At 39.8% G+C, this 15,399-nt stretch overlaps 1 protein-coding gene across 5 annotated transcripts in view; it reads left to right on the plus strand.

Moving 5' to 3' along the window:
• The window catches only part of slc30a9 (solute carrier family 30 member 9), a 130,205-nt gene that overhangs the window by 102,007 nt on the left and 12,799 nt on the right, over nucleotides 1-15,399 (plus strand). For all 5 annotated transcript variants that reach the window (XM_048530082.1, XM_048530055.1, XM_048530092.1 and 2 more), the window contains 2 exons: nucleotides 447-554; nucleotides 6,419-6,584. In XM_048530082.1, the coding sequence (XP_048386039.1) occupies nucleotides 447-554; nucleotides 6,419-6,584 (274 nt within the window). The remainder of the gene's footprint in view (nucleotides 1-446; nucleotides 555-6,418; nucleotides 6,585-15,399) is intronic.

Consider the following 15,399-nt stretch of genomic DNA (forward strand, 5'->3'; position numbering starts at 1 on the left):
CCCTTTGTGTAAAATTGTGTAAAATTGAGAGTTTTGTGCTCAAGCAGTGGGCAGCAGCTTGAATCCAGACCTTGCAATTGAGTGTTCTCCTAACTGAACCATAGCTGACACGTAAATACTATACATTTATTGCAAACAACAGTGATCTGTTAGCATACACTTGATGCTCAAGTCTGTTTGATGGCAGATTTGAACCCAACAGCCTTCTGATGTCATGTGAAAGTATTCTAAACTTCACTATGTTTGTAATGTTTAATATAATTTTTGAACTATTATTAAGCAGCAGGTACCCATTATTTCTCTGATATTCATTAGCATATATAATATATTCTAATAATGCGACATCTTGATTCTAAAATAAAGCCCATGTATTAGCTGATAGTTTTACTGAAGGACTTGCTCATTATGCCACCAACCCATTAACACATATCATATTTGTTTCCTAGTGATGAATGGTCATGATCCAACCACTAATGTTGTTCTGTTGGAAGATGCAGCTGCTGTGTTGGGAGTGTTGTTAGCAGCTAGCTGTATGGGGCTGACATCTCTTACTGGTAAGATGTTAAAATAATCACAGGGTAGCCAAATATTTCTCCATTTCCTGCCTTCAGAAAAAAACTGCATGTGACTTCTTTATGCGTTTGTAACAGCATAGGAGCTCGATTAAATAATTTGGAGATATCACAATTGTTTACATTTGCATTTAACTTTAGGGGTTCATGTTGCTACATGTTCTTGTAAAATACCCTTTTAAGATCTATTTTTATATTTTGAAAGATTTCATAGCATTCACTATGTTAAATAAGGTTATATTGGGTTAGCTAAAGCCATATTTCAGATTGTTCACTTAATTTGATAACTAATATCACTATCCATTTTGCTAAGAGCGATTCATCCATCCTTGTTTTAAATTTCTTATCTCCCACCTGTACTGGTAATATATATTCAATAATTCTGTTCCTCTTTCAAACAAAATGAGTTACCTCAGTTTGCCATTGCTCTCTGACTTTCCCTTAACCTTAAACATATCCAAAATTCTCCAATTCTTGACCTAATAGGAGGTCTTTTCTGAATCCAATTTCCCACTTCCTTGAAACGTTAAACTCCTCTGAAAGACTCTCACCAGTGAAAAGCAGTTTAAAAAGGAGAAATGTTTTAGTATCATAATTTGTAAATTTTTAGGGAAAGGGTGTATCTGGAGGGGAAAAAATACCGCAGTCTGATAAATTAAAATTGAACAGTATATCTGTTCGTTCAGCATCTTTTTACATAAAAGTTGAAGCAAAACCCTTTTGCTTTAGTTTAGAAAGTTTACCATTTATTGAAGTTGCCCAAGTTACTATTTTTTTAATTTAACATTATTGTCTAGCTGCTATATGAAAACCTTACTAAGTAATGCAACAGTACCATATTAATATTTTTGATACTAATCTTTGTTTCTAGTGAGCATGGCCTTGTCACTGAAAGCATGAAGCCAGTTGTTCCTTTCATGATTGAGATTAGTGTAGAATTTGACAGATGATCCATTAGTTGTTATGCCTGTAATTGGTGGTCATAATTTCAAAGTTGTCAGGAGAGCTAGGAGTGAGATGAAGAGAAGTTTCTTACTCAGTAATTAGGGTTTGAAATCTGCTGCCTGGGAAAGTAGAACTGGTAAAGTCGTGACTGGTGGAATGGTCTCCTAGTCTGCTAAGTTCTATGAAAGATCAAATTTATTTTTAAAAGTTTAAAATGCTATTCTGATGATCAGTGAGAGTGTAAGAAGGTAGACTCTTGTGACTATTTTTCACAACATAATGTTTTCCTTCAGTTGCCTGATATGAACTAAATATTTGTAAATTTGAAAAACACTTTGAAAATCTGTCTAGTTTATAAACCAATATTTGTATCTTCCAAAAACACCCACAGATACTGGAAGTATGAAATAAAAAGACAAAATTTTGGATATATCTACAGTAACTAGTCCAGCAGCATTCTGTGGAGGTGGAAATCAATTTCAGATCATAATCTCTACTCCTATTTTTTTGATAGCAGCTATTAGTATTGATTCTACACTAATCATATTGAGCTCCACCAGAAACTATATTTTGTTAGCGAGTTTTGAGAAGATTTGTAGCTCAGGTTGAGGTTCTGGATGTGAGTTTGCTCGTTGAGCTGGAAGGTTAGTTTTCAGACGTTTCGTCACCATTCTAGGTAACATCATCAGTGAGCCTCCGACGAAGCACTGGTGTTATGTCCCACTTTCTATTTATCTGGTTAAGTTTCCTTGGGTTGGTGATGTCATTTCCTGTGTTGATGTCATTTCCTGTTCTTTTTCTCAGGGGATGGTAGATTGGCTCCAAATCAATGTGTTTGTTGATGGAGTTCCGGTTGGAATGCCATGCTTCTAGGAATTCTCGTGCGTGTTTCTGGCTTGTCCTAGGATGGATGTGTTGTCCCAATCAAAGTGGTGTCCTTCCTCATCTGTATGTAAGGATACGAGTGATAGTGGGTCATGTCGTTTTGTGGCTAGTTGATGTTCATGTATCCTGGTGGCTAGCTTCCTGCCAGTTTGTCCAATGTAGTGTTTGTCACAGTTCTTGCAAGGTATTTTGTAGATGACGTTTGTTTTGTTTGTTGTCTGTATAGGGTCTTTTAAGTTCATTAGCTGCTGTTTTAGTGTGGTGGTGGGTTTGTGGGTTACCCTGATGCCAGGAGGTCCGAGTAGCCTGGCAGTCATTTCGGAAATGTCTTTGATGCAGGGGAGAGTGGTTATGGTTTCTGAGCCCGTTTTGTCTGTTTGTTTGGGTTTGTTGCTGAGAAATCAGCGGACTGTGTTCATAGGGTACCCATTTTTTTTTAATATGCTGGATAGGTGATTTTCCTCTGCTCTGCGTAGTTACTCTGTGCTGCAGTGTGTGGTGGCTCGTTGGAATAATGTTCTAATGCAGCTTTGTTGTGGGTGTTGGGATGGTTGCTCCTGTAGTTCAGTATTTGGTCCGTATGTGTTGTTTTCCTGTAGTCGCTGGTTTGAAGTTCCCCATTGGCTGTTCGCTGTACTGTGACATCTAGGAATGGCAGTTTGTTGTTTTTTTCCTCCTCTTTTGTGAATGTTATGCCAGTAAGGGCATTATTGATGGTCTTGAAGGTTTCCTCTAATTTGTCTTGTTTAGTGATGACAAAGGTGTCATCTACATAGCGGACCCAAAGTTTGGGTTGGATGATCGGCAGAGCTGTTTGTTCGAGTCTCTGTATTACTTCCTCTGCTAAGAACCCTGATATCGGAGATCCCATGGGTGTACTGTTGGTTTGTCTGTAGGCTTTGTTATTGAAAGTGAAGTGGGTGGTGAGGCGTAGGTCCACTAACTTGATGTTGTCCTTGCTGATGAGGTTGGTGGTGTCTGGTGTATGTGTCTTCAGTTCTTCTAATAGTGTAGTCAGTGTTTCTTTGGCCAGGTTGATGTTGATGGATGTGAACAGGGCTGTTACGTCAAAGGAGACCATTATTTCATCCTCTTCTATCTTGGTGTCTTTGGTGTTCAGGAATTCTTGGGTGGAGTGAATGGAGTGGTGGGAGTCTTCTACTAGGTGTTTTAGTCTTTGGTATAGTTCCTTGGCTAATCTGTAGGTTGGTGTTCCAGGTAGCGGCACTATGGGTCTGAGGGGTCTCCTGGTTTGTGAATTTTTGGTAGTCCATAGAAGCGTGGTGTGTTGGATCCATCTGGTTTCATTTTTTGGAAGTCTCTCTTGTTTAATTCTCCAGATTTTTGAAGTTTTTTTGAGTAAGGCTGTGATTAGCTTCTCTCGTTGCGGGGTCGGGTCTATCGCCACCTGTTGGTAGGTGTCGGTATCTGCAAGCAGTGCGTTCGCTTTCTCGATGTAGTCTGTTCGGTTTAAGATGACTGTCGAGCGTCCTTTGCCTGCAGGTAGGATAACGATGTTTTTATCTTTTTTGAGTCCTTTTAAGGCTTTCCTTTCTTGTGTATTGAGTGTGTTTTCTTCCTTTTTCCTGCTTAGTGTTGGTGCGACTGTCTGTCTGATGGTCTGCTGGGTTTCTTCTGTGAGTTTGTTGTCTTTCAGTGTTGCTTCTAACGCTGCTAAGAAATCTTTCTTGTCCGCATCCCGGAAGCCGTAATTTAATCCTCTTACTGAGACTCCGGAATGCGGACAAGAAAGATTTCTTAGCAGCGTTGAAAGACGACAAACTCACAGAAGAAACCCAGCAAACCATCAGACAGACAGTCGCACCAACACTAAGCAGAAAAAAGGAAGAAAACACACTCAATACACAAGAAAGGAAAGCCTTAAAAGGACTGAAAAAAGATAAAAACATCGTTATCCTACCTGCAGACAAAAGGACGCTCGACAGTCATCTTAAACCGAACAGATTACATTGAGAAAGCGAACGCACTGCTTGCAGATACTGACACCTACCAACAGGTGGCGATAGACCCGACCCCGCAACGAGAGAAGCGAATCACAGCCTTACTCAAAAAAACTTCAAAGATTTGGAGAATTAAACAAGAGAGACTTCCAAAAAATGAAACCAGATGGATCCAACACACCACGCTTCTACGGACTACCAAAAATTCACAAACCAGGAGCCCCCTCAGACCCATAGTGTCGCTACCTGGAACACCAACCTACAGATTAGCCAAGGAACTACACCAAAGACTAAAACACCTAGTAGAAGACTCCCACCACTCCATTCGCTCCACCCAAGAATTCCTGAACACCGAAGACACCAAGATAGAAGAGGATGAAATAATGGTCTCCTTTAACGTAACAGCCCTGTTCACATCCATCAACATCAACCTGGCCAAAGAAACACTGACGACACTATTAGAAGAACCGAAGACACAGACACCAGACACCACCAACCTCATCAGCAAGGACAACATCATCAAGCTAGTGGACCTATGCCTCACCACCCACTTCACTTTCAATAACAAAGCCCACAGACAAACCAACAGACACCCATGGGATCTCCGATATCAGGGTTCTTAGCAGAGGCAGTAATGCAGAGACTCGAACAAACAGCTCTGCCAATCACCCAACCCAAACTTTGGGTCCGCTATGTAGATGACACCTTTGTCATCACTAAACAAGACAAATTAGAGGAAACCTTCAAGACCATCAATAATACCCTTTACTGGCATAACATTCACAAAAGAGGAGGAAAACAACAACAAACTGCCATTCCTAGATGTCACAGTAGAGCGAACAGCCAATGGGGAACTTCAAACCAGCGTCTACAGGAAAACAACACATACGGACCAAATACTGAACTACAGGAGCAACCAGCCCAACACCCACAAACGAAGCTGCGTTAGAACATTATTCCAACGAGCCACCACACACTGCAGCACAGAGAAAAATCACCTATCCAGCGTATTCAAGAAGAATGGGTACCCTATGAACACAGTCCGCCGATTCCGCAGCAATAAACCCAAACAAACAGACAAAACGGGCTCAGAAACCATAACCACTCTCCCCTACATCAAAGACATTTCCGAAATGACTGCCAGACTACTCGGACCTCTTGGCATCAGGGTAGCCCACAAACCCACCACCACACTAAAACAGCAGCTAATGAACTTAAAAGACCCTATACAGACAACAAATAAAACAAACGTCATCTACAAAATACCTTGCAAGAACTGTGACAAACACTACATTGGACAAACTGGCAGGAAGCTAGCCACCAGAATACATGAACATCAACTAGCCACAAAACGACATGACCCACTATCACTCGTACCATTACATACAGATGAGGAAGGAGACCACTTTGATTGGGACAACACATCCATCCTAGGACAAGCCAAACAGAGACACGCACGAGAATTCCTAGAAGCATGGCATTCCAACCGGAACTCCATCAACAAACACATTGATTTGGAGCTAATCTACCATCCCCTGAGAAAAAGAACAGGAAATGACATCACCAACCCAAGGAAACCTAACCAGATAAATAGAAAGCGGGACATAACACCAGTGCTTCGTCGGAGGCTCACTGATGTTACCTCCCCGTTTGCTTAATACGTGCTACACCTTTAACCTTCTCAAATTCCAATGAAAAACCATGGTACATTAACTCTGTTCTCTTACCGTGGGCGCTGTCTGATCTGAAACAAACCAGTATTTTCTATTTTTATTTCCCAACCTTTATTGTAGTGCTGTACTTGATGTTTATCGGTATGTCATACTTGTTCCATGTTCTTATTATCTGTACAAGCAACTGCACACAGCATACTTTTGCAAAATCAAATCCATTTAATCAAATAAAGAAAACGCAGAGGAAAGGTTTATCGATGTGCTTTCAGTAGTTGTCTGAAATGTATAAGTGGTATGTTCCCACATATACGATGTTTGTTTTATTGATGGTACTACTGAGGGACTTCACCAATTGTTCATATTGTGCATTCTTTTCACTCAGGTAATCTATATTATGACAGCATTGGTTCCCTCGGTGTTGGAACACTCTTAGGTGCAGTTTCAACATTCTTGATCTACTCAAATACTGAGGCTTTGATTGGGAGATCTATAAAGCCAGAAAATGTACAGAGGCTTACTGAACTTCTGGAGAATGACCCTTCAGTAAGGTAACTGGGTGGGTTACTCTGTCTTTCATAAGAAAACCATAAATGACTGTTTTAAAGTGATGCTTCAAGTAAATGTAAAGTAGTGTGTAGGAGTAGATTTCCTCCTTGGATATAGAATGTTGCTTAAGTAGGCAGTTAAGTCTGCCCTATTTCTGTCCATTGAAGTTACTGGATTTTTTTAAAAAGGGCGAGCTGTGTTTCATGCATTTGATCCCTTTTGCATAGTTTATGTGCCAGATTGAGATTCTATTCAAGTGCAATTAGTGAACGACATTCAGGCTTGACTGAGAAGAGAAGTAATGTTTATGCCATACGAGTGTGAGGCCATTACCATTTCTAACGAGAGAATTCGTCCATCTCCCCTTGATATTCAGTGGTATTAATATTACTGAGACCCCATTATCAACATCTTACATGTTGCCATTGATCAGAAACGGACCTGGACCAGGCACACAAATAGAGTAAGTTACAGGCCATGGGTTTTGCAGTAAATCACTCATTTTCAGACTCCCTAATGTTTGTCCAATATCTACAAGGCCCAAGTCAGAGTTGAAGTAATGTTCCTTAATCAAGTGCAGCTTCAACAACATTTAACCTCCATTTAGGGCCAAGCAGTCTTCTAAATTAGCATTTAGAACCATAGAAATGTATAGCATGGAAACAGACTGTTCGGTCCAACTCATCCATGCTGACCAGATTTCCTAAATTAATCTAGTCCCATTTAAAAGCCTTTGGCCCATATACCTCTAAATCCTTCCTATTCATGTACCCATCCAGATGCCTTTTAAATTTTGTAATTGTTCCACCTCCTCTGGCAGCTCATTCCTTACATGTACCACCCTCTGTTGAAAAGGTTTCCCCTTGGGTCTTAAATCTTGGGTTTTCAATCTTTCCTTTCTCGCCCTAAACTTGCACCCTCTAGTTATGGACCCCCATACGCTGGGGAAAAGACTATGGCTACTTACTCTGTCTATGCCCTCGTAATTTTATAAATCTGTATAAGGTCACCCCTCAGCCTCTGCTCCTGGGAAAATATTTCCAGCCTATTCAGCCTCTCCCTATAGCTCAAACCCTCCAACCTTGGCAGCATTCTTTTTTTGAAACCTTTCAAGTTTCACAGCATCCTTCCGGTAGCAGGAAGACCAGAGTTTAACGCAGTAGTCCAATAGTGGCCTAACCAATGTCCTGTATAGCTGCAGTAGGACCTCCCAACTCCTATACTCAATGCACCAATAAAGGTAAGCATACCAAATGCTGCCTTCACTACCCTATCTACTTGCAACTCCACTTTTAATGAACTATGAGCTACACTTCAAGGTGTCTTTTTTTTTTCAGCATCACTCCCCACGACCTTACCATTAAGAGTACCAATCCTGCCCTGATTTACCTTACCAATATGCAGCACCTCATGTTCATCTAAATGAAACTGTATCTGCCACGCTTTGATACATTGGCCTAACTGATCAAGGTCCCGTTGTACACGGAGATAACTTTCATCACTGTCCACTACGCCACCAGTTTTGGTGCTCTGTGCAAACATACTAGCCATACCTCCTTTATTCACATCCAAATCATTTATAAAAATGACAAAAAGCAGTGGACCCAACACCAATACATGTAGCATGCCCCTGATAATAGGCCTCCAGTCTGAAAATCAACCCTCAGCCATCACTCTCTGTGTCCTATCTTTGAGCCAATTTGTATCTAAGTGGCTAGCTTTCCCAATGTTCAATGTGATATGACTACCGTGTGGCACCTTGTTGAGCACCTGCTGAAGACAATGTAGACAGTGTCCAGTGCTATGTCTTCATCAATCTTTGTCATTTCTTCAAAAAATTCGATCAAGTTAGTAATACATGATTTCTCACACAGAAACCCATTGTGCTATGGCTAATCAGTCCTTACCTTTCCAAATATGTGTAAATACTATCCCTCATCATCTCCTCCAACAACTTACCTACCACTGCCATCAAGCTCAAGTCTTCATTTACCATGTTCATCATTCACTTCCCCCTCTCATAAATATACAATGCTAACAGTTTCTAGCGTATATACAATGTACTGTACTACTACTCCGTTAAAGCACTTTTCACATCTCTGGCTTTGTCACCCTTGTCCTTCTAGATGGTAATGTGTGGGAACTCTTTCACCTGCAGATTTCTTCCAAGCTGCACACAAACCTAACGTAGAAAATTGTTCTTTTCACTGGTCAACAGGTTAAGAACAAAAACTTGGAACTCCCTTTCTACAGCACCGTAAATGTATCTACATCAGATCGGCATAGTGGTTCAAGAAGGGACTCTCAATCTCAAGGGCATTTGGGTATGGGCAACAAATGCTGACCTAATGACAGCCACATTTGTGACAGGCATTTTAAGAACTTAGAATCATGGATGGTTACAGAACAAATGGAAGCTATCAGTGTAAGAGCTGCTCAACCAGTTCTTGACCTCTGCCTTTTCCTTAACACTAAAATAATTTTCTCATTAGATAATCATCCAATTCTCTTTTGAAATGCATGATAGATTCTACTTTTACCAAACTGTCTATAAGTACATTCCATTCCATAACTACCTGTATTTTATTTTAAGTTCTCCTGTCGTCAGCTTTTTTTTTAAATCAGTCACCTTAAATGAGTGTCCTGAGTTTCTTTACTCTTCCATCGCCAGGGAGTTTCCCTCTGAGAGGTTTGAGAGGTGTCTGGTTTCCAGTGCCTTGGATCAGATCTCTTAATCTCCTTTTTCTGTAAAGAGAACAGACTTTGCTTTGTCAATCTATTCTTGTAACAGAAGTTTTTCATTCCTGAAACTATTCTTAAAATGTTTCTGGACCACCTCCAATGCTTTTATATCCTTTACTCCAGGAATAATAGAATTTGATTTCCAATGTGCAACCCGATTGAAACGTGAGTCCTCATTTGTACAGGATTGGTTTGACATCAGGGCAGCAGGGATTTGGTTGTGTTTTTCATCAATAAATAAGGCGAAGGAAATCGTCATGTTCTGTACTACAGTTAAGACATGCCCCTGGACACAGTGAAAGACTTTCTCTGCAAGCCACATCTGACAGTCTTGAGGGAACTTTCAAAGACCAGGTTGATTGACTTGGCATGTAAACTAGAGGATAGCGTTGCCTGAAAGAGAGCTGAGAAGGCAGAGGTAATTGATGTACTGACTTGGTATTTAGGTTTAAAGGAAATACACAAAAGACCACGAATCCCAGGAGTGAAACATCAGAATCTGGGGATATTCAGTTTAACAAAATAAAGAACTGCAGATGCTGAACATCTGAAACAAAAATAGAAATTACTGGAGAAGGTCTCAGCAGATCTGCCAGTATCAGAACTTGAAGAGCCACTAGATTCAACATTAACTGTATTTTCTCTAGCAATGTTTGTTTTATGTTTCAAATATACAGGTTAAAGCAGCAGGAGTTAGTGCCTGATGCATAAAGGCAAACCTTCCAAAATCCAAGGAAACAGTCTGGGCAATACTGTATAGCATGTGAAAGGAGTAATATTAATTTTAGTAAGTGGATGCGACCATTAGAAGCTGAAACAATGTTTGAAGATCTTACATCATTTTCTTAGAATTTAAAAATCTAATTTAGCTTCCGTAGTAAGAACCCATGTTGAAGACCACAGGGTTACACTTGCTAGATAGGCAGCAAAAATGGCTGGTGATTATAGGTTAACCCATAAAGTTTATCACCCTTGTGAATTTGAACAGGACAGAAAGTGGGATAGTGGAGGAAGCAAGTAGCGAGGTCAAAGAATTGATAGCAGGGAATACCCTAAGGTAATTTTCTCCGATCAGAGGGACAAGTAATGAGGGTGAAGATGAAATCAGAAGCTGATGTTTCTGTTGTAACATGGTGGAATGTATTTATTCAGAATGCTGGAGATTGTGATGGAAACCCATGGGTTTTGTTAGTGCTTGTAAAAATGTGACCTGAAACAAGAAGGAAATGACCATAGATCAGATTGTATGTTTAATTGCAACTAAAGACTGGGAGTAAACTGAGAGTACAAAAGAAATAGGGTAGCTGAGAGATGTAGGGGATTTTGTCTAAAGTGAAGATAATACCTTTTTCTTCAAAGGAAGAATCTAAACCTAGAACTATACTAAAATACAGGGGCTCCTCAAGCTCTCCTCTTAGAGAATGATTTAGCTCTTCCTCCTGAGAGTTTAATGAAAGACACAATGTTGATAAAAGAGTATGGTGAAGAGTGCATCTCAGTTCCATTGCAGAGTATATCCCAGTTCTGTTGTATAACATCGGATTGGACTGTGACTTGCCTGGATTGGTGGTAATTGACATAGTTGAGAAGTTACATCAATAGAATTGTACTAGGGAGTGATTCAGCAGGAGTGAAAGTTGTAGCTTTATGTATAAGTACAAAGTTCAGGTGAGGCTCGTGATGGAACAATTATAGGAACAGGTTCCAGGCATTTTCCATCATGTCTAGCGACCAGAGGAATGGCTCAGCAAAGTCCATCATCAGAAGTTACGAAGGGCAGATGTTAGGAACCTGAAATTCTGTTTAAGAATGAGGATAATTTAAAAGAAGTGTTTGGTATGTCTTGCTTAATTGAGGCCCAGGAAGCAAATGCAGAGCTAAGTTAGTTAGCAAACAACGCAAAAACAGATTCCTGGGGAAACTCAGCAGATCTGGCAACATCTGTGGAGAGAAAGCCAAGTTAACATTTGGGCCCAGTGACTCTTCTTCAGAAATTTCTGTTTTTTGTTTCTGATTTCCAGCATTTGCAGTTTTTTGTTTTAGTTAATAGTCTACACTGATGCTGAGGCTGGAAATGTTCCAGTGCACTGCACTTTACAGCAGACCTCAGATGAAGAAGTGGAAATAACCTGTCACATCTGCAAATGAAGAATGGATTGTTTTTCATCTAACCGTGGTACCACCTAGACACTGTGAATAGCGCATGAAATTCTTCTGGTGGGACATTTAAGAATATGGAAAATGCAGGCATTGATAAACATTTTACTTGGTTAAAACTTCATAAAGACAGTTGTGGTACTGTAAAGATAGGAAAGAGAGATAGAAAATGGTCTCAAACTACAGTCTAATATTGATCAACTGGTAAATTGGGCAGAGCAGTGGTAGCTGAAATTTAATCCTAACAAAAGTAAAGTGATACATTTTGAGAGGATTTACACAATGACTGATAGATACCTAGAGAATACTGAGGAACAAAGTGACATTGGTGTGGAAGCCCATAGATCCTTGAATATGTCACAGGTGGATAAGGTGGTGAATAACGCACACAGGATGCTTGCCTTGATTAGCCAGGGCACAGATTAAAGGAACAGAGAAGTCTTGTTCCAACTTTGTAGAGCATTGTTTCGGTCATAAATGGAATGCTGTGTGTGATTCTTATCGCCACACTATCGAAAGGGTGTGATTGCAGAGGAGATTCACTAAGAGGTTTCTGGGAGGGAAAGTCTCTGTTGTTAGGAGAGACGGAATAGTCTAGATTAGTTTTCCTCAGAAGGGAAGAGATTGAGGTGGAAATCTGAGTATTCAGAATTCAGAGGTAAAGATAGGGGAGATCTGGTTAATCTTCTTCCTGTGATAGATGTGTCTAAGACCAGAAGGCGTAAGCTTGAAGTGATGAGTATGTCGTTTAGAGAGGACCAGAAGAATTTTTTTTCTCCACTGACCGTAAAAATGTGGAATACACTGCCTGAGTGAGTGTTGGAGGCAGGTATCCTATCATTTAAGAAGCATCTAGGTGAGCTCTTAAAATGTCAGGGCATTTTAAGTTGTGGACCAAGTGCAGGTAAATGGAATTAGTATAGTTTGGTGTTTGTTGGTTGGTATGGACGGAGAGGGCCAAAAGAGCTATTTCTGTGCTGCATGCTTCTAACGAAAAATGAAAGCAGGTCACCTAACATTCTTACACTTAATACTATAACAACTCAATTCCCAGGAGTTATTCAGTTAAGGATAATTACAGCTAGAAATGTAATGGAAAAGTTATAACTCACTCGGATAGTAAGAACTGCTGTTTCTGGAGTCACAGATAACACCGTGTGGCGCTGGAGGAGCACAGTAGTCCAAGCAGCATCAGGGGTACAGGCAAGTTGACATTTTGATTCAGGATCAGCCTGACCTGCTATGCTCCTTCAGCTCCACACTGCGTTATTTCTTTAATGGAAAAGTTATCCTTTTTTTTAAAACTTATTATGGACCACCAATTGAGATCCAATCTGATCGGAGTTCTAACGTTGTCGAAAGTTTGAGGAAATCCATTAACAAGTCAACTGTGTGTCATTGTGTTCACGAAGCTTTGGAAAGATACCATCATATACTCAACCACCATTTAAGGAATGTTGTCATAAATACCCACAGAGTTGAGTCAATGTATTTGATATCTTACTAATTGCTACCAGAGATACCCCAAAATAATTTTTACTCCGTTTAGTCCATTTGAATTCCAATGGAAACCTATAAGTCACTGTTCCAAAAAGCCAGTTAATATTATTTGAGAACATAGGGACTAAAGTGGAGGAAAATATATTTCTTTTCAGTCTTGTGAAAATCTGACTACCTGACTATCTGAGGAAAGGTCACCAGACTTGAAACATTAACTCTGCTTTCTCTCCGCAGGTGCTACCAGACCTGCTGAGTTCCTCTAACAATTTGTTTTGTTTTAGATCTTCAGCAGCCACTGTTCTTTGTTTTACGTGTGTGTGTGTGTGTGTGTGTGTGTGTGTGTTTCTGGTGTGCAATGGAGTTCTGTTTTTGTTAGGAGCAATTACAAACAGGCAAAGTAACAGTGTAGTTCATTAGGCTTCCACTTTTGAAGGTGCTGTAAGTTGTGGAATGTTTTGATTAGGGGGAAACATCATTAGCTTGAACAAACAACTTTGGGTTTTGTTTAGGTGTTTGCAGAAGCTCGGTCTGTAAAACAATTACTCCTGAGAAAGGTAGATAGTTTAGGACCTGTTAAGAAATAGATCACCTGCACGTAAGTAGTTTACTTTCAAAGACACAGAAGAAATTCAAGTGCTGAGGGGGTTATTTGATGCTGAGAAAATCTGAGCTGATTTGCATGAAACCTGAAGGACAAGGCATTCAGATTATCAAAACTGAACTGAAGCTGTGGTTCTGTGAGAGGAGATAATTCTCTTCGGGAGTACTTTTGTTAGGGAGTGTTTTGGGATTAAGTTTTTTAATTTCTATTTCGTAATCTTTAAATTTACGGCAACTTTGTTGAAGCCAAAATTAAGTCAATCGGGCTCGATTTCAGTCTGGGATCTGATTTGTCCAGCGATAAACATCATCTGGCATCGTAACGCTTTTAGATCTCTGTGTGACATTATGAGTTCACCGGATTTAATTGTAATCTGTGTCTCTCTTAAAAAGAAATGCAACAGATATGTGGTGTGCTTTGAAGTTTATTGCATGAAAATTTAAGGATGGCTTGAATAGTACTGAGTTTTTCTGGCAGCAGCAGAAATAGTGGATTATTTGAAATCTTTGACTAAAGTTAAACAGGGTTAGCAGATAGATTGAAGGTGGAAGTAAAAACAGGATCGCTTAAAGATGAGATACTTGAAGTGATTGTCCAGTATTTAGAATGAGAAAAAAGGAAACCTGAAATTGGGATATCACAAATAGAATTAACTAAGATCCATCTCAAAATAAAAAGATTTGAGCTAGCGGAAAAACAGAAGATAATGGAAATTGAGGAAAGGGCGAAGCTGAAAAGTGGAAATTGAAGAAAGAAAAAAGCAAAGGAGCATAGAGGTGAGAAAATTTGAAAAGGGAAAAGGCAATGAAATTTTAAGTCTTGAACTCCAAAGAGAGAAATTAGAGAAAATGAGTTGACTGTGGACCAGCTTAGGTTCAATATGAAGACATAGTAGTTTTAGAGAACGGATAGAAGGAGAACTAATACTGACAGAATAATAAAGGTGAAACGTTTTGGTTCTGAACAAATATAAAGAAAATAAATGTGTCTATTGTAATAAAACTGGACAAATCAAAATCAACTGCTAAATGGGAGACTAACTACTTTGGTAGGAATGGTTCCTTGACTTCAGAACAGGAGGAATTAAGAAAGGATATAGGTTTGAAAACTTCTGTACTGCTGTAAAGAGACCATATCTCTTTAGGATGTACTAAGAGGGGAGAGATGGCTAAAGACAGTCAACAATTTTTTTTTGTTTGAATACTGACAACCAAATTCAGACTACTGGAGATCGAATGCTGTCTCTGAAAAGGAGCGGTATTTCTCTTTGCTTCTACTCCAGGAATAGAGACACACTGGAATATGTTGGTCACTGATCGGGGGAGGTGATGGTCTGTTGTTATTATTGCTGAACTATTAATCCAGAAACTGAAGTAATGTTCTGGGCATGGCCACAGCATGTGGTGAAACTTGATTTCAATAAATATCTGAAATTACATGTCTAATGATGACCATGAAACTATTGTTGATTGCCGGAAAAACCTACCTGGTTCACTGTTGTACTTGCGTAGTGTGGCCTATGGGTGACAGCAGATGTACAGCAATGTTACTGACTCTAAACTGCCCTCTGGAATGGCCTAGCAAGCCTCTTAGTTGTAAAAATTGCTATAAAATCTCAAAAAAGAATGAAACCAGTCAACCTGGCATCAATCCAATCACCATAAATGACAGCAGCCCTGTTGATCCTATAAAATCGTCCTGACTAACATCTGGCGACAAGTGCCAGCATTAGGAGAGCCATCTCCACAGATGCATCAAGCAACTGTCTGGCCATCATTCTCACAGAATCATATCTTACACATACCACCCACCACCAT

Source organism: Stegostoma tigrinum, chromosome 1 (assembly GCF_030684315.1).
Source record: "Stegostoma tigrinum isolate sSteTig4 chromosome 1, sSteTig4.hap1, whole genome shotgun sequence".
NCBI lineage: Eukaryota > Metazoa > Chordata > Chondrichthyes > Orectolobiformes > Stegostomatidae > Stegostoma > Stegostoma tigrinum.